Source organism: Lampris incognitus, chromosome 11, assembly GCF_029633865.1.
Source record: "Lampris incognitus isolate fLamInc1 chromosome 11, fLamInc1.hap2, whole genome shotgun sequence".
Taxonomy (NCBI): domain Eukaryota; kingdom Metazoa; phylum Chordata; class Actinopteri; order Lampriformes; family Lampridae; genus Lampris; species Lampris incognitus.
In genome coordinates, this window is record NC_079221.1 from 31,667,696 (window position 1) to 31,685,786 (window position 18,091).

Here is an 18,091-nt window from a genome sequence, read left to right on the forward strand (position 1 = left end):
TCTCACTCTGTCTCTCTTTCTCCCCCCCCCCCCCCCCACTCACCTCAGTGTCTTTGTCCGTCTGGTTTCTCATGTTGATGAGGGCCTGTAACTCCTTGTCAGATTCTCGTCTTATGGTAGGACTTTGGGGGCTGTCTGGAATGGGCCATGTGAAGGTGTTGCTCCTCTGGCTCTCTGGGGTGTCCCAGGGACTCCCTCTTGGAGGCTCCGGCCTATACAGTGTCTCATCACCTGGGTCTGGGTCACTGTCGCTGGACTCACTGTACACTGGCACCGGCTGCCAGGGAACTCTGGTGGTCTTCATACTGGTGAAAGTAAAGACAACGATAAAAGAGAGACGACTGAGACCACAGAACCAGATTACAGAGCAATAAAATAAGACCTGGACGGTTCAAAGACAATGCTGATGCATTCTGTAAATTGTCTTTACTTGAAGGTTTGGGGGGAAAGCAGGGGGGGAAAAAGTCCTACCATAAAATAGCATTCCTCTCCTCTTTGTTGTGTTGCACATAGCGGCAGCAGCAGAGAGCATACGATGCACCCATCAGCCCTTCCCAAATATCCTCAACGAACGTTATCAATCATTCCCAAGACAGTCCATCGACCACGAACATCTACTACCTCGACCTTACTGCAATCTCAGTCCAAGCTAAAGTATTCCCGATAGGACACACACAAAAAAAAAATCTGAATATCCAGTACATGCAGCGGTTTGATATCTTGTCCTGCACCTCCCTATGCTCTCTCTCTCTCTATCCTGCCCTGAGCGAGGGCTCGGCGGTCAATTAAATTATCCACGTGAGTCGGTAAAGGGGTCGACAACAACACAGACACAGGAGAGTCTGGGAATGAATGGCACATTGATTCAGTTGCTCTGGACGGTGGAGAATGCTGCAGAGAGGACTGGCCCAGTATCTCCACAGCACATTCTTTAAATTTAAACCAGGTTAGTGTCAACATGTGCTGGAACACATGAAGTCAGATGCACGCGCTTCGTTTTATCCACACACACAGGCGTAAATCTAATTTTAAGGTTATGCTTGAATAAGGAACTGTTGCTTCATGATCTTGCCATTACGGGAAGAAGTGTTTAAGATAGAAACTGCGGAGAAGAAAAAATATGTCTTCTCATTTAAAGGAGCGGTGCAATGAAAGTAGCTGAAACTTCAAAATTAATCTCAGTAAAGTGGTTTGTGACGCTCTCTTGCAGAAACCGCTTTGCTATGAAAACAGTCGTGTGTTTTTTTTAGGATAAATTTACCTGTTTCAAAGCATAAAACATCCAGATATGACAACTTTTTTGTGGCCTTTTCCCTTCGTTCTCCCCAATTGTACTCGGCCCATTACCCCACTCTTCCGAGCCCTCCCGGTCACTGCCCTCCCCTGCTGATCCAGGCAGGGCTTCAGACTACCACATGCCTCCTCCAATACATGTGGAGACACCAGCCGCTTCTTCTCACCTGACAGTGAGGAGTTTCGCCAGGGGGATGTAGGGCGTGGGAGGATCACGCTATTCCCCCCAGTTTCCCCTCCCCCTGAACCGGTGCCCTGACCGACCAGAGGAGGCGCTAGTGCAGCGACCAAGACAAATATCAATTAAGTTATATACCCACATCCGACCACACACAGCCGCAGACATGGCCAGTTGTGTCTGTAGGGACGCCCAACCAAGCCGGAGGTAACACGGGGATTCGAACCAGCGATCCCCATGTTGGTAGGCAACGGAATAGACCGCCACGTCACCCGGACACCTTTTTTTTTATGATTAGCTTTTACAGCAGACCACTATCATGCAAAGTAAAGGGCAATGCAACCAGCTCATAATCTGTTAACACTTAACTGATTCACACATCTCTTGCTAATAACTCCGTTTGTGGCTTTTATATGTGTATATATTCACCCCACTAATGAATAACTATGTGCAACGGTGTGAGTGTAGTCAGCAGTGTGTGCAGAGATGTGATAAACTGAGGCAGTAAAATGCTTGAAGTTATTATGTGTCAGCAAGACGACAGGGCCGATAAGAGAGATCCAAGACCACCTTGGTGCAAATGCAACCGATGTGAGTGCTGGTGTCTACAAGCGAGTGTGAGAAAGGGAGACGAGAGCCAGACCGCACGGAGACACCTGTCAGGGAGCGAGGAAGAGACAAATGGAGACAACAACCTTGACATTATGGGGGCTCACTTTGTTCCTCCTGCTTTTAAATCGGGATTTGGAGGTTTGTGACGGGTGAGTTGTGAATTTGCAGTCCATCGTTTAATGCGAAGAGGGAAGAGACCGGACGGATGAAGTAGAAAAAGACCAGCTGTTCTGTTTTCCACTTTCACCTTCCCTTGGTGATTGTAAAAGCCTTAGAGGATTGCCGGGGATGAACTCAATCCATTATGTGAGGGAGTATCATCACTACTTATTTTCCCTTATTTTGCCTGTGGTTATTCTTTGATGGTTGTTTCTAATTTAGTATTACTTGTGGGACCGTTCAGAATGGGATCAAAACGTTTGAAAAGTTTGATATTTCGTTTGATGTGGTTAGTTCTTGGTTTTGCTAACAAGACAAGTAACATTGTATTCTGATATATAATCTGGCGCCATTGTTACCATCATTAATATATTGCAACCACATCTTTTTATAGGGTGTTAGACACCACACACACACACACACACACACACACACACACACACACACACACACACACACACACACGCATACTCACATATCTACTCGGGATATATCTGTGATGATTGTTATATTGATTTATGAGATCTACGTAAGCTAAAGTATCACAATTAAGGCAATGTGTTGTTGTTGTTTTACATTTACAGTTCATCAGTGGCTGCTGAGTCAACATTGAATTACAACTACACCAAATACCACCCTATGGATGAGGTGAGGGGTCATAAAATGACAGGATGATGTTACCAAACACAAAGGCAGGTGTTGGCTAAGATTGCATTGAGAATTAATCTAACATAGCAGAGCTTTGTTGTGTGTATTGATGGGGAGGGGGTTGGGGGGTCTTTTTTTGTCATATGCCTAACTCAAGGAAAGGTGCCCACTTGACAACCCCAATAAGAAGCCTTCACACACAGACTCCACCCTGCAATAGCTGGGTGAAATCTACAGGCCAGTGGCCACTCTTTCAAGGATGAGGATGTGCACATCGTTGATAGGGAGGAATGCTGGTTTGAATGGGGAGTCAAAGAGGCCATTTATATTCAGAAGGAATGACCAACCCTGAAACCAAGGAGTGGGGGGGGGGGGGCGCTGAGAGTACATATGTCACCACCTTACAACGCTGTGATGGCAAGCATTCCCCAGTCCTCCGTGAATAGTGTCTGTGAATGTTCTCATAAATCCAGGTCATTGTTATCCAAAGGAGTTGAATCAAGTGCAACTGGACTTGGTATATATCCATGAAGATGTTTCGCCTCCCATCCAAGAGGCTTCCTCGGTTCGTGCCTTTCTGACTAGACCAAGCTAGACTAGCTTGGTCCAGTTGCACTTGATTCAACTTCTTTGGACTCCGTGAATAGTACACATGGCCATTGAAACTCTAATTAATGGTCATGTAATTTGCATATGAAACTGGCCATTGGTTTTGGTCATTATGCCACTGTATTGTTTATTGTGCTGCATTGAGCATAAGCCATGCAGTCATTGCAGTTACTTTCAACAACATCTGAAACTCATGTCTGACTGTCACATCCTATCTTTGCATGAGTCACTTTGAACATGAGAGAAGGTGCTTTAATCTGATGGAGTAAACACCCACCAAGCCTGTAATTGTGTCATCTTGACACTTGCTGTAGGTATCAATCTATTCTGTTGTAGATTATGTGCATGGACTTTTAGTGGAGGTTGGGCATATTATTATCTCCCCGGTGGCCGTTATTTGTAGCACGAGTGGCATGTACTCTGTCATAATGTCGTAGCTCTGTCATAACTCTGTCATAATGGACAGTGCAAAGTTGTTCCTGGGAAGCTCTGTGAATGTTTACCTGCTCCTTTCTCCTGCAGCCATGTGCAGAAAGCCAGAGAGGGACGAAACACTAGCATAATAGCAGACTCCCTACAGAAAGCACAGTTTTAAGACCGGTGGTTTGCCTGAGGGGACGTATCACTGAAAATGCAATGCCAGTCTATTTAAGATTTTTTTTAAAAATGGATGATTAAAAACAATTCCTTATCACCTCTCCTTGAGTTTCTAGAGTCTCTCTCCACTGTTTTCAGTGTCTCTCCTCTCACTTTCTGTAGATATATAGATGGATGCAAGAGGTGGAGAAAGAAAACCCTGACCTGATCTCTTCTGCTGTCTATGGACACACCTTTGAAGGGAGGAAAATAATACTGCTAAAGGTACAATATGTGACATCGCTCACTGCTTACTTTCTGTCAGGTCACTGGGATGGAAAAGCCCACAGCGGGTACCATCACGGCCAGTGATGTGTTTCCACAGCTAAGAACTGGGACCACAACGTGAATCTGATTTGATTTCATTCAATATTAGGTAGGTCAGGTGAATCGGCCATACTAAATTGTCCCTAGGTGTGAATGTGTGTGTGTGTGTGTGTGTGTGTGTGTGTGTGTGTGTGTGTGTGTGTGTGTGTGTGTGTGTGTGTGTGTGTGTGTGTGTGTGTGTGTGTGTGTGTGCGTGTGTGCGTGTGTGTGTGTGGGTGGGTGGGCCCTGTGATGGACTGGCGGCCTGTCCAAGGTGTCTCCCCGCCTGCCGCCCAATGACTGCTGGGTAGGCTCCAGCATCCTGCGACCCCGACCCCGGTTGGGATAAGTGGCTTGGATGATGGATGGATGGATTAAAATTCAGTTTTTAAGCTGGGCTGGTTCGAAGCGTTTATGAAGAACAGTTCCCTGTTGGAATATTTTTTTTCTTACTAAAGTGTGAAACAAAACAAGAGGTATATAAATAGAGAGAAGATAAATACAGAAAAACAGAAATATAAATATAAAAGCAACAAGACATGTAAGAATATGTCAGACAGTGAGAGACCAGTGAATAGAAATGCGCTTAAAGGGATGTTATCAAAATTTCGACGGATGAAAATGATCGGTTGCTCTGTGGAGGGCTTTCCCCGAGTCCTGGAGCAGCCACGGCCGCTTGTTTCTCAAGCAGGGCTACTAAAGATGTCATCAGTGTTGCTTTTTGAACTCAGAATTTGGAAAATGAATTGAATTGAATATTAACTCCATCCCTTTGTTTCCCATTGTATACTTCCAGCTGGGACTAAAGCAGCCAGCAGGTAATGTGAAGAAGGCCATATGGATGGACTGTGGTATCCATGCTAGGGAGTGGATCGCCCCTGCCTTCTGCCAGTGGTTTATCAAAGAGGTCAGCCTGTGCGCGCGCACACACACACACACACACACACACACACACACACACACACACACACACACACACACACACACACACACACACACACATTCATACCTAAGGACAATTTAGTACGGCCAATTCACCTGACTTACATGTCTTTGGACTGTGGGAGGAAACCATGTACCATGTCCCCCTATACTTGTGGGGACCCCTCATTGACTACATTCATTCACTAGCCCTTAACCCTAACCTTAACCATCATAACTACATGCCTAACCTTAACCCTTACCCTAACCTTAACCTAATCCTACTTCTAACCTTAACCCTAAACTCAAGTCCTAACCCTAAAATAGACCCTTTTCCTAATGTGGACCCATAAAATGTCCCCACAAGGTAAGTGGTTTCAGGTTTTTCTATCCTAATGGTGGCCAAATGTCCCCATTAGGATAGACAAATCTGGTACACACACACACACACACACACACACACACACACACACACACACACACACACACACACACACACACACACACACACACACACACACACACACACACACACACACACACACTTTCACTCTTCCCTTTTTAAAGTCTTCCCATTTTCTAATGCTGCCACCAGATTGTCCAGGAATATAGAGATAATGCGAAGTTGACGCAGATTCTACAAAACCTCGACTTCTATGTGACGCCCGTGCTCAATGTGGATGGATACACGTTCTCCTGGACCAATGACAGCGTAGGTCCACCCCACTGTCCGTCAATCCAACTCTTTTCCACGGTGTTTACGTTTTAGCTGTCCGGTCGGCTGCCTGGTAAACTCAGATCACTGCACAGATATAATGGACTAAAAACCTTGAAAACCCCCAAGCATTTGTTTTCTGATTTCCATGTAATGCTTTCGCTGTTCAACATTAATTTCTTGATTATTTTTTTCTTAATGTTACTTGTTTTAATGTTTCTTATGAGAGTGTTATGACTGAGCAGCTTGTGATACGTAAGTCTTGTACACCACTAACTCACCACTAACTCACCTCCATGCAGTCTGAGTTACTCATCTTGCTTCGTGTGTGTGTGTGTGTGTGTGTGTGTGTGTGTGTGTGTGTGTGTGTGTGTGTGTGTGTGTGTGTGTGTACATAGACCCGTCTGTGGAGGAAGTCGAGGTCGGTTCCTCCTGCAGGCTGTGAGTGTTATGGCGTCGACCTGAACAGGAACTACAACGCCAACTGGGGAAGTGAGTCCCACATGTGAAGTCAGCGTATCAGAGAGCAGCAGAGGGTCCGAGAGCGGACAGCGTTTCTTACTCGCTGATAACTTTAAACGGTGTCACAGCACAGGGGTCAAACCATGACCCTGCATTTAGAGACGGTCCTGCTCACAGCGAGACCATCCCTCTGACCAACAAGCTGTCTCTATGTGTTTCACACAGCACGGCTGACACTGTGATAACCCGCAGCACCGCTTTTCAAGTTCTATGTCCACATTGACAAGCTTGTTCTCAACCTGGCACTGACTTTGCAGTGTGATCCCTTATTTATTTATTTTTTCGGGCTAACTGACACACCCGTCGTCTTTTTATCTTCGTTTTAACACTTTTTTTTTGTGCATCAACTGTAAACGTTACCTGCTCATGCCTGCTTGGCTTCTTTTATCGTGACTTTTGAATGTTAATCCTGAAAATGCATCGCTCCGCCGTCTCTTCCCCCTTGCAGCTGTAGGTGTGTCGCTTGACTGCTGTGACAACACCTACTGTGGGACATCACGGCAGTCGGAGCCTGAGACCCGGGCCGTGACGGAGTTTGTGGGTAAACTGTGGAATCGATCTGTATTTAGTTTTTTTTGTGTTTTTTTTTAATCATCTGTTTAATGCTTTTCTTTGTGTGTGTTGGCCTGTTCTGTTTATTTGCACAACACAGGTTAAATGATGGTCCTCTTGAAATATCCTGACCAAAAGCCTGGTTATAATGAACACCAGTGCTCGTGGCAATTTTTTTATTTATTTTTTTTGGTTTCTAATTTATAGTAACTGTTCTCACAGCCAGAACGAGATAAGTCAGTAAAGTTATTGTTATTATGGACAAGCTTTTTTAAAAATTTCTTATATCTTTATGACCTTTGTGACGTACATTATTGCGTATAACACACTTAGAATTCAGAAAATCTACAGAATACAGAAAGTTTTTTTTAATTTTATTTATTTATTATTTTCAGAAAGCAGGACAAAAGAACTTTTAGCTTTCCTTACCATCCACTCTTCTGGGCAACTGATACTACTTCCATATGGACATCCTCAAATATCAGCACCCAACTACGATGAACTGGTGAGAGTGTGTGTGTGTGTGTGTGTGTGTGTGTGTGTGTGTGTGTGTGTGTGTGTGTGTGTGTGTGTGTGTGCGTGCAAAAGATGCGTTTGTTTGTGCTTTAATAAACCTGGGCAGCACAACTAGCCATGCTGATGAAGCTTCTCAACAAAAATTAGCAACGATGCTAATTTTTGTGACGTCATAACTGTGCGTGCGCGCGCGCACACACACACACACATGTTCAAATCACTAATCAAAAGTCACCTCTTCAGAATTGCTTTTAATGTGTGATTTTTGTTTTTTCATGCTTTTGGTGTGTTGCTTTTATGTTTATTTTAACTTACGTGAAGTGTCCTTGAGTATCTTGAGAAGCCCTCTGTAAATAAAATGTATTATAATTATTATTAGAGTATGAGAATTTAAGGGCCCTAAGCTAGCAAATTGCTATTGTAACTGCAATCACACAAATATGCCTCTCTGCCTTTAAAGGTTCATTACAAATACGCTTTTACCAGATCAGTCGGTGTGCTTTGTGTAGGTTTCAGTGGGCAGGGCAGCCGCAGCCAAGATGAAAAAGCTGCATGGGATGGACTACAAAGTAGGAACATCTCCAGAAATCCTCTGTAAGACACACACACACACACACATACACATACACACACACACACACACACACACACACACACACACACACACATCACAAACACTCAGGTGTGCAAACACATCTGTCTTGTTCTGTTCTTCGGTGGTTTCCCATCACCGGCCATTCGCGAAATTTCACACCAAGCTCTTTGTGTTTGGTGTTTTTGCTTTATGTTTGTTGGTTGTTGTTTTTTTTTATGTAAATGCAACTGACATCATGGACTCTGCTTACAGTAGTTTACTTGTGCCAAAGTTGAAGGAATAAAGAAAATGTAGAGCATTTGCCCCTGGAGTGTAGTGGAGGGAGTGCTGGCATGCTCCACTGCCGGGGGCACCTGGGGGAGCAGCACTGTAAACCGCTTGTTGTTCTAGGGAGGTCGGGGAAAGTGCAGTGAGTAGGTTATGTTGCAGTGGACATCGACCGTCAAAGCAGGAGCCTCTTAATGCAATAGCAACACAGTCGGTGATTTAGGACCCTGCCAGTAAAATTAAACAGGATAAAGTCTTCTTTTGTTCTGTCAGCCATCGCATTTCGCAGCTCATAAAAAGATAATCACCCCGTTCAAGCCTATTTCTACTGCCTGCCCTTTTGCACATGATGTTTTTGCACTCTAGCGTATGAAGTGGTGCGCCTGTGTCCAGCTGAGGCGGGGAACCTCTGTGGTGTTGTTGATGGAAGTGTTTCCTGGTCTCACTGTGTACTTTGATTGCCTCTCGTGTGTTTGTTGGGATTTTCCACCCTGTTTCTCCCCAATTATACTTGGCCAATTACCCCACTCTTCCAAGCTGCCCCGGTTGCTGCTGCACCCCCTCTGCCGATCCGGGGAGGGCTGCAGACAACCACATGCCTCCTTCAATATATGTGGAGTCGCCAGCCGCTTCTTTTCACCGGACAGTGAGGAGTTTCACCAGGGGGACGTAGCACATGGGAGGATCACGCTACTCCCCCAACCAACCAGGGGAGGTGCTAGTGCAGCGACCAGGACACATACCCACATCCAGCTTCTCAACCGCAGATATGGCCAATTGTGTCTGTAGGGACGCCCGACCAAGCCGGAGGTAACACGGGGATTTGAACTGGCGAGCCCCGTGTTGGTAGGCAACGGAATAGACCGCCATGCTACCTGGATGCAGCTCGTGTGTTTTTCATCTTTTCATATTTGCCATTCGGGACAATAAAGTAATTGATTGTCAGGAGGCAACCCATGTGACGCAGGTTTTGCCCGGTCAATAAGTTAAGACTGTGTGTTTGGTCGGAGAAACGTTTCATCACTCATCCAAGTGACATCATCAGTCTCAGCCGACTGCAGGTATCTCCCAACCTTATAAACAGCACAGTTGCATAATGACCGAAACCAACAATTGGTTTAATATGCAAGTTGCACTTCCTCCCTAGGCAAGATGGCCACTATAGGTGAAACTGGGGATCCCATAGCACACCCATGCCTCTGCCTATAATACTATGTCCCCCTGTATGTGAAGTACATGGGTTGAAGACACAGCTTCAGGAGCAGACACTTGTTCAGTGTTAAGGGTGGTCCTATTGCTAAAGGTGAGATCGTGTTGTAATTTCATATGGACCACCTCCACTGCTTCATCAGCAGGAACGCACATGAAGAGAGACTTAACATCATACAAGACCATTGTTTCATCCCCCTCCATAATGATGTCCCTCACCTTATCCACAAAGTCCATACTGTTCTGAATGTGATGTTCATTACGGCCTACCAACAGGTTAAGAAAAGATGCAAGAAATTTAGAAATCTTATAGGTCACTGAGTTAATCATACTAACAATAAGCTGTAATGGCCCATCCTGTTTATGTATCTTAGGTAACCCATACAGACTAGGTGTAGCTTCCCCTGGGTATAATCTATGGCATGAAATTCTGTCAATAGCATTGTGCTGTTCTAACGGTTTGGAAAAGAGGGCTCTGATGTCCTATCCTGGGACACCACCTAGCCATTGTTTCTGATTTGTGAACAACACCTGGGTTAAAATTGAATCTCAGGACGTACCACATTTCACTGACCACATTAACTCTGTGGACAGCCACATCAAGTTCACCAGGAAGGATGTGAAAAATTACAGGTTAGCCTTCTTAGATTGTGAAATTGCAATTGGTGATGAGGACATTTAATTATTGATGTCTACTGTAAACCAACACATACTGATCAGTACTTAAGGTTTGACTCTCATCATCCACTGGAGCCCAAACTAGGAGTCATCAGGACGCTGTACCACCGAGCTGACGATACAGCGGCTGGAGAAGGGGAGAAATCCCACATTCAACAGGCCCAGGTTAAGTGTGCTCAGGGTCTCAAGTTTTGAACTGAGTTCAGAGTGAGATTTTGGCGGCGGCGGTGGTGGGGGTTTGGTTGGGGTGGGGACGGGGGTCTGATCTGATAAATGACACATAAATTCATACAAATAAAAATATTTATTTAATTCATAATTTTTTAGTGCAGGTAGAACTAAATTATTATCATGGCTTTTTCTCTGATTTTTACATTTTATTTTGATAGAATACTTAAATCTGAGACCACACTTAATATTTAAAAATAACATAACTTCTGTCACATGAAATGTTATAATAACATAAATGTATAGAAACCTGTAGGTAATCTGCTGCTCTGTAACAGCTGCTGTGAGCTTTTCTAACCTCACCTGAGATTCTGGCTTTCAGTTTGTGTATTTCATGACACAGACCCACAGTGATGCTCACACTATCTCAAAAACTTTTTATTATTTTTCTTTCATTCAACTCCTGAACTAAGATCTCAGATCTTTCACTATGACATCAGAGCTCACCTGAGGGGCTGCAGCTCACCTGTCTGTGTGTCTCTGTGCTGCTCAGGCTGCTGCTGACAGGATTTTCAGAATAAAATTATGCCTGATAGTCAAACAAATCAGTTGGACAAGCTGTGACTAGTTTAGCTTATAAATAATACTCATGTCTTACTACAATACAAGTAGCAGCACATTAATGTCACATATACTATAATAACTCTGCTCTTGAGCCACTAATGGAAAAGGAAGGGTTGGCATTAAATAGTACATAATTCTCACACTAATTTCAAAGATTAATATTTGGATTAATTACAGAACATTCTCAGTTAATCCTGTGTAAACAGTTACTGACACTTTGGTTCTTCTTTAAAAAGGACCAGATGTCTTCATTTGCTTTTGAGAGGAATTTTCACCAACATTAAAGTTGTTTAATTATCAACATGTCTGAGCAACAATCGCAAATTAGCTAACATCACCTAACGCCAGAAATTAATATAATATCAATATCTTAGTTTAGTTTCAGGGGAAGTCGTTTTAAATTCTGTGACGTTTGAAATGTTTAAACTTTAAATACTGACCGCTGCAGATTCTCCACCTCACAGGTGGAAAGAGGCAGTTTGGTCACCCCAAGCTAGCTAGGCTAGTTCACACACTCTGGTTAAACCAACTGCCTGGACACAATATTCATAGAGAGTAAAAAGAGACAATATTCCCCAGCAACGGAAATCAAATGATGAGATAACTTACTGTACACATAGGATATGGTCTTCTCCCACGTTTTTGTCGTCCTACTTCGGATTTGTGACTAAGTTAGTAGATAGCTGTCCTCTTCTGTCAAGTTGTTGTGGCGGGAATCTAAATCTTACCCGGATACAGCAATGCTATTATTTGATTGGCTGTTTGGCAGCTATATTCTTTAATTTGATTGGCTGGTGCGTGGCAGGCCCTTCTCAACGCTATGGGGAATCCACTTGATTCCTACCTGTTCCACTGTTATAAAAAATAGTGGTGCAACTTGGTGGGCGTTACCCTGGTTCTCTGCGTGAGAAATACAAGGTGTGGCGTGTGAGCGTGTGAACAAGTTGAAATGCGTGTGTCTCACGCCCAATGCGTGAGACTTGAGAGCCCTGTGTGCTTATCCTAACTGGGCGTTTTTCAAAGCCAGGAAGACGCCCAAACAGTGCACCAGCCGATCGAAGAGAGGAGAAGGACAGCAGCTGCCTAAGAGTAAACCAGTGGTGATTTCATATGTGGCAGAAAAGCTGAGACACATATTTTCCAAACACTGCATCTCAGTTGCTTTGAAACCCCAAAACACGCTGCACCAAACATTGGTCCACCCCAAGGATCGGGCCCCCCAGCACAAGCAGCAATATAGCGTATGCTGTAAGTAAGTGTAATATAGTGTAAGTGTCAGGAGGACGGCCGTGATTTGTACATCAGGGAAACCAAACAGACGCTGGCCAAGAGGATGGCACAACACAGGAGAGCTAACACGTCAGACCAGGACTCTGCAGTCTACACCCATCTACAGGCCCGTGGCCACTCTTTCAAGGATGAGGATGTGCACATCCTTGATAGGGAGGAACACTGGTTTGAACGGGAAGTCAAAGAGGCCATCTATGTGAAGAGGGAAGGAACGACCATTCCTGAACTGGGGGGGCTAAGAGTACACCTGTCGCCATCTTACAATGCTGTGATTGTAAACATTCCCAAATCCTCTGTGAATAGTACACATGGCAATTGTAACTCTAGTCTAGTTAATGTTCGTGCCCATATTTGCATATGAAACCAATCATTGGTTTCGGTCATTATGTAACTGTGTTGTTTATAAGGGTGGGGATACCTGCAGTCAGTTTAGACTGACGAAGTCACTTAAATGGGTGATGAAACGTTTCTCCCACTAAACGTTGTGTCCAGGTGAACTGATTCACTTTCTGTGATTTCCTTACCTGGATTACTGACCGTGCATATAGACTCTTAACACTGTGTGCTGTGCATACATTAAGAGCCATTCGTCCTTCACTATGGATGTTCCAGTTGGTTTTGTAGCGGGAATAACCATACTATCCCCATCTCTAATAATTTTAGGGATATTGGCAAAGGTATGAAGACGAAAAGTTCATTTCCCTCACCTCTCAATGGGAAACGGGGAATCTAATATAGTCAGCAGCAGCTGCTTTGTGGTCGAGGCCTCACTCGTTGTTGATTTAATCATTCTGTCTGCTCCCCCATCAGCCTGTAAAACTGCTCCTGTGCCATAAAAACAAAGGGCAGCATGCGGGTGGACTTTTGTGCTTGGCACATAGTTTGGCTCTCCCCAAAACCCAACCAATAAATCCAAGGAGCTGTTGATCTTCTTGCCTTGGCAGTTGTATGTTTATGACCGTGTCATCCTTGAAAAATGTTCAAAGCCCGATTCTGCGCTGATAATCACTAACAGGCATCATGTGCTTATCAGCTGCTGGCTGTTTGTTTTTTTTTCTCTCCACCATGCAGTAGAAAGGGCATAGGTCCTGCAGTGAGGAGGACTACAAAACAATTAAGCACCTTTGCTTATGCTACCCTGTACTGTCCTGCAATAACACACTGCACCCAAGGGTCCAGTTCCTTCGGTCTAAACTACTACTACTACTACTTTCGGCTGCTCCCGTTAGGGGTCGCCACAGCGGATCATCCGTTTCCATTTCTTCCTGTCTTCTGCGTCTTCCTCTGTCACACCAGCCACCTGCATGTCTTCCCTCACCACATCCATAAACCTCCTCTTTGGCCTTCCTCTTCTCCTCTTCCCTGGCAGCTCCATATTTAGCATCCTTCTCCCAATATACTCAGCATCTCTCCTCCACACATGTCCAAGCCATCTCAATCTTGCCTCTCTTGCTTTGTCTCCAAACCGTCCAACCTGAGCGGTCCCTCTAATATAATCGCTCCTAATCCTGTCCTTCTTCGTTACTCCCAGTGAAAATCTTAGCATCTTCAACTCTGCCACCTCCAGCTCCGCCTCCTGTCTTTTCGTCAGTGCCACTGTCTCCAAACCATATAACATAGCTGGTCTCACAACCATCTTGTAAACTTTCCCTTTAACTCTTGCTGGTACCCTTCTGTCGCAAATCACTCCTGACACACTTCTCCACCCACTCCAACCTGCCTGCACTCTCTTTTTCACCTCTCTACTGCACTCCCCGTTACTTTGGACAGTTGACCCCAAGTATTTAAACTCAAATGCCTTTGTCACCTCCACTCCTTGCATCCTCACCATTCCACTGTCCTCTCTCTCATTCAGGCATAGGTATTCCGTCTTGCTCCTACTGACTTTCATTCCTCTTCTCTCCAGTGCATACCTCCACTTCTCCAGGCTCTCCTCAACCTGCACCCTACTCTCGCTACAGATTACAATGTCATCCGCGAACATCATCGTCCATGGAGACTCCTGCCTGATCTTGTCTGTCAACCTGTCCATCACCATTGCAAACAAGAAAGGGCTCAGAGCCGATCCTTGATGTAATCCCACCTCCACCTTGAACCCATCTGTCATTCCAACCACACACCTCACCATTGTCACACTTCCCTCATACGTATCCTGCACCACTCCTACATACTTCTCTGCAACTCCTGACTTCCTCATACAATACCACACCTCTTCTCTCGGCACTCTGTCATAAGCTTTCTCTAAATCTACAAAGAAACAATGCAACTCTTTCTGGCCTTCTCTATACTTCTCAATCAACATTCTCAAAGCAAACATTGCATCTGTGGTGCTCTTTCGTGGCATGAACCCATACTGCTGCTCGCTGATCATCACCTCTCCTCTTAACCTAGCTTCTATTACTCTTTCTCAAATCTTCATGCTGTGGCTGATCAACTTTATACCTCTGTAGTTGTTACAGTTCTGCACATCGCCCTTGTTCTTGAAAATCGGTACCAGTATGCTTCGTCTCCACTCCTCAGGCATCCTCTCACTTTCCAGGATTGTGTTAAACAATCTAGTTAAAAACTCCACTGCCATCTATCCTAAACATCTCCATACCTCCACAGGTATGTCATCAGGACCAACTGCCTTTCCACTCTTCATCCTCTCCATAGCTGCCCTCACTTCCTCCTTGCTAATCCGCTGAACTTCCTGATTCACTATCCCTACATCATCCAACCTTCTCTCTCTCTCATTTTCTTCATTCATCAGCCCCTCAAAGTATTCCTTCCACCTTCTTAGCACACTCTCCTCGCTTGTCAGCACATTTCCATCTCTATCCTTGATCGCCCTAACTTGCTGCACATCCTTTACAGCTTGGTCCCTCTGTCTAGCCAATCGGTACAAGTCCTTTTCTCCTTCCTTAGTGTCTAACCTGTCATACAACTCACCATACGCCTTTTCCTTTGCCTTTGCCACCTCTCTCTTTGCTTTACGCTGCATCTCCTTGTACTCCTGTCTACTTTCTTCATCTCTGTGACTATCCCACTTCTTCTTTGCCAACCTTTTCCTCTGTATAATTTGCTGTACTTCCTCATTCCACCACCAAGTCTCCTTGTCTTCCTTCCTCTGTCCTGATGACACACCAAGTACCTTCCTAGCTGTCTCCCTCACTATTTCTGCAGTGGTTGTCCAGCCATCTGGCAACTCTTCACTACCACCCAGTGCCTGTCTTAACTCCTGCCTGAACTCCACACAACAGTCTTCCTTCTTCAACTTCCACCATTTGATCTTCGGCTGTGTCTTCACTCGCTTCCTCTTCTTGGTCTCCAAAGTCATCCTACAGACCACCATCCGATGCTGCCTAGCTACGTTCTCCCCTGTCACCACCTTGCAGTCTCCAATCCCTTTTAGATGGCACCTTCTACATAAGATATAGTCCACCTGTGTGCACTTTCCTCCACTCTTGTACGTCACCCTGTGTTCCTCCCTCTTCTTGAAATATGTATTCACCACAGCCATTTCCATCCTTTTCGCAAAATCGACCACCATCTGTCCTTCCACATTTCTCTTCTTGACTCCATACCTTCCCATCACCTCCTCATCACCTCTGTTCCCTTCACCAACATGTCCATTGAAGTCGGCTCCAATCACCACTCTCTCCTCCTTGGGTACCCTCTCCACCATGTCGTCCAACTCACTCCAGAATTCTTCTTTTTCATCCATCTCACACCCAACTTGCGGGGCATATGCGCTGATAACATTCAGCAATAAACCTTCAATTTCCAGCTTCATACTCATCACTCTGTCTGACACTCTCTTCACCTCCAGCACGCTCTTGACATACTCTTCCTTCAGAATTACCCCTACCCCATTACTCCTCCCATTCACACCATGGTAGAAGAGTTTGAACCCACCTCCGATGCTCCTGGCCTTACTCCCCTTCCACCTGGTCTCTTGCACACACAGTATGCCTACCTTTCTTCTTTCCATCATGTCAGCCAGCTCTCTCCCTTTACCAGTCATAGTGCCAACATTCAAAGTTCCAACTCTCACCTCCACATGCCTACCCTTCCTCCTCTCTAGCTGCCTCTGGACATGCTTTCCCCCTCTCCTTCTCCTTCGCCTAACAGTAGCATAGTTTCCACCGACACCCTGCTGGTTAACAGTACCGGTGGCGGTCGTTGGTAACCCAGGCCTCGACCGATCCGGTATGTAAGTCTTATTTATGATCCGCATATTTGATTTGGCAAAGATTTTACGCCGGATGCCCTTCCTGACGCAACCCTCCCCATTTGTCCGGGCTTGGGACCGGCACTAAGGATGCACTGGCTTGTGCATCCTCAGTGGCTGGGTTTTCCTTCGGTCTAAACATTTCTTTTTTATATCCTTCTCTGTCTTGCTCCTAGACCCAAACTCAGGTTCTAGTCGGGACTGGGCTCGACTCATTGGCATCCCCTTCTCCTACACCTTTGAGCTGAGAGACACAGGTGAGTCCGACGAGTGAAAAGTTGACATGTGGTTTAATCTCAGTCCCTCATTTTACTGCTGAGCACTGTACTGGTGATACCCGAGGACCTGCTAGAGAACCGCTGCTCCAGTATCATTAAAGTAATAGCTCTGAGTATTATTCCAGGTGAGTTCGGCCACTTGCTGCCAGAGGACCAGATCCAGCCTGCCTGTGAGGAAGCCTACGTGGGGGCTCTGTCCATCATCACGCATGTTCACGACCAGGCCTTCAACATCCTCATCCCTAACGCCGCTCTCACCACAGTGACGGGCATTACCACGGTTACGGGAGTCGTTGCCGCACTATGGAGCAGTGTCGTGGCAATGTCTCTCGCCACATGGGGACTGGTATAGGACAACAGAGGCCACAGAGATTAAGGCGAACTCTACACACACAGAGCATCATCTAGGGATGCAGAGGGACCTTCTCTGCAGACAGTATGGGATGCCAGGAGAGACGAGCTGTGCCTCAAAAATAACACTCAATAGTTAAAGACCTTTGAATGTTTTATTTTCCCCCTAGCAGTCTTGGATCTTTTCTGTCCCAGGCAAAAATTAAAAATTGTTGATTTTTTTTAAAGAAGATTGGAAATTATTTTTGATAAATATCTGTGGGTTTATGATTCAGTCATTGGGTCATGATTCAATATCCCGATTAAACATCTAAATGGCCAAAAAAGGTTAATCCTGTAAATGTGTGATTGATTGACACATTGGTCGATACAAAAAAAATTTTTATAGTTTAAATGTCAATACTGACAGTAAATAAGTTTTTACGACTAACGTAATCACGAAATGCTGCAATCATTACCGAATGAGTTTATTTAAAGGCAACTGTAGAATGAACAGGAATAGAAGAGTGCCCTCACCCTCCGACAGACTAGAATAAAATGTATTTGGAAAATAGTGGCTTGGTTGTAAAATTTTTAAATAGTTTGTGTTTTTGTTTTGTTAAGCAAAGTTATAAGAAAACTATCGAACAGTACATAGTATCAGTTTCACTACGGAACAAAAATCAATTATATTCCTTATTCAAGCAGCAGGGGGCAGCATTTCCCCACTAATGAGGGACACCGCCGTTCCTCGTCATAGTAATGGGTGATT

General features: G+C 44.9%; 2 protein-coding genes across 2 annotated transcripts in view; one reads left to right on the forward strand and one right to left on the reverse strand.

Moving 5' to 3' along the window:
- Positions 1 to 8,177, reverse strand: part of LOC130121196 (melanoregulin-like) — a 23,295-nt gene extending 15,118 nt beyond the window's left edge. The window contains exons 1-3 of the mRNA XM_056290066.1: positions 8,151 to 8,177; positions 7,983 to 8,014; positions 44 to 305 (exon numbers count right to left, since the gene is read on the reverse strand). Of these exons, the coding sequence (XP_056146041.1) occupies positions 44 to 304 (261 nt within the window). The 5' untranslated portion in view covers position 305; positions 7,983 to 8,014; positions 8,151 to 8,177. The remainder of the gene's footprint in view (positions 1 to 43; positions 306 to 7,982; positions 8,015 to 8,150) is intronic.
- LOC130121197 (carboxypeptidase O-like) lies at positions 2,153 to 17,701 on the forward strand. The gene is made up of 11 exons (XM_056290067.1): positions 2,153 to 2,232; positions 2,827 to 2,890; positions 4,259 to 4,360; positions 5,238 to 5,348; positions 5,958 to 6,074; positions 6,476 to 6,569; positions 7,048 to 7,147; positions 7,554 to 7,656; positions 8,177 to 8,261; positions 16,888 to 16,968; positions 17,115 to 17,701. The coding sequence occupies exons 1-11, from the start codon at positions 2,153 to 2,155 to the stop codon at positions 17,339 to 17,341; spliced, it is 1,164 nt and encodes a 387-aa protein (XP_056146042.1). The 3' UTR covers positions 17,342 to 17,701.
- Positions 17,702 to 18,091: the final 390 nt, after the last annotated feature.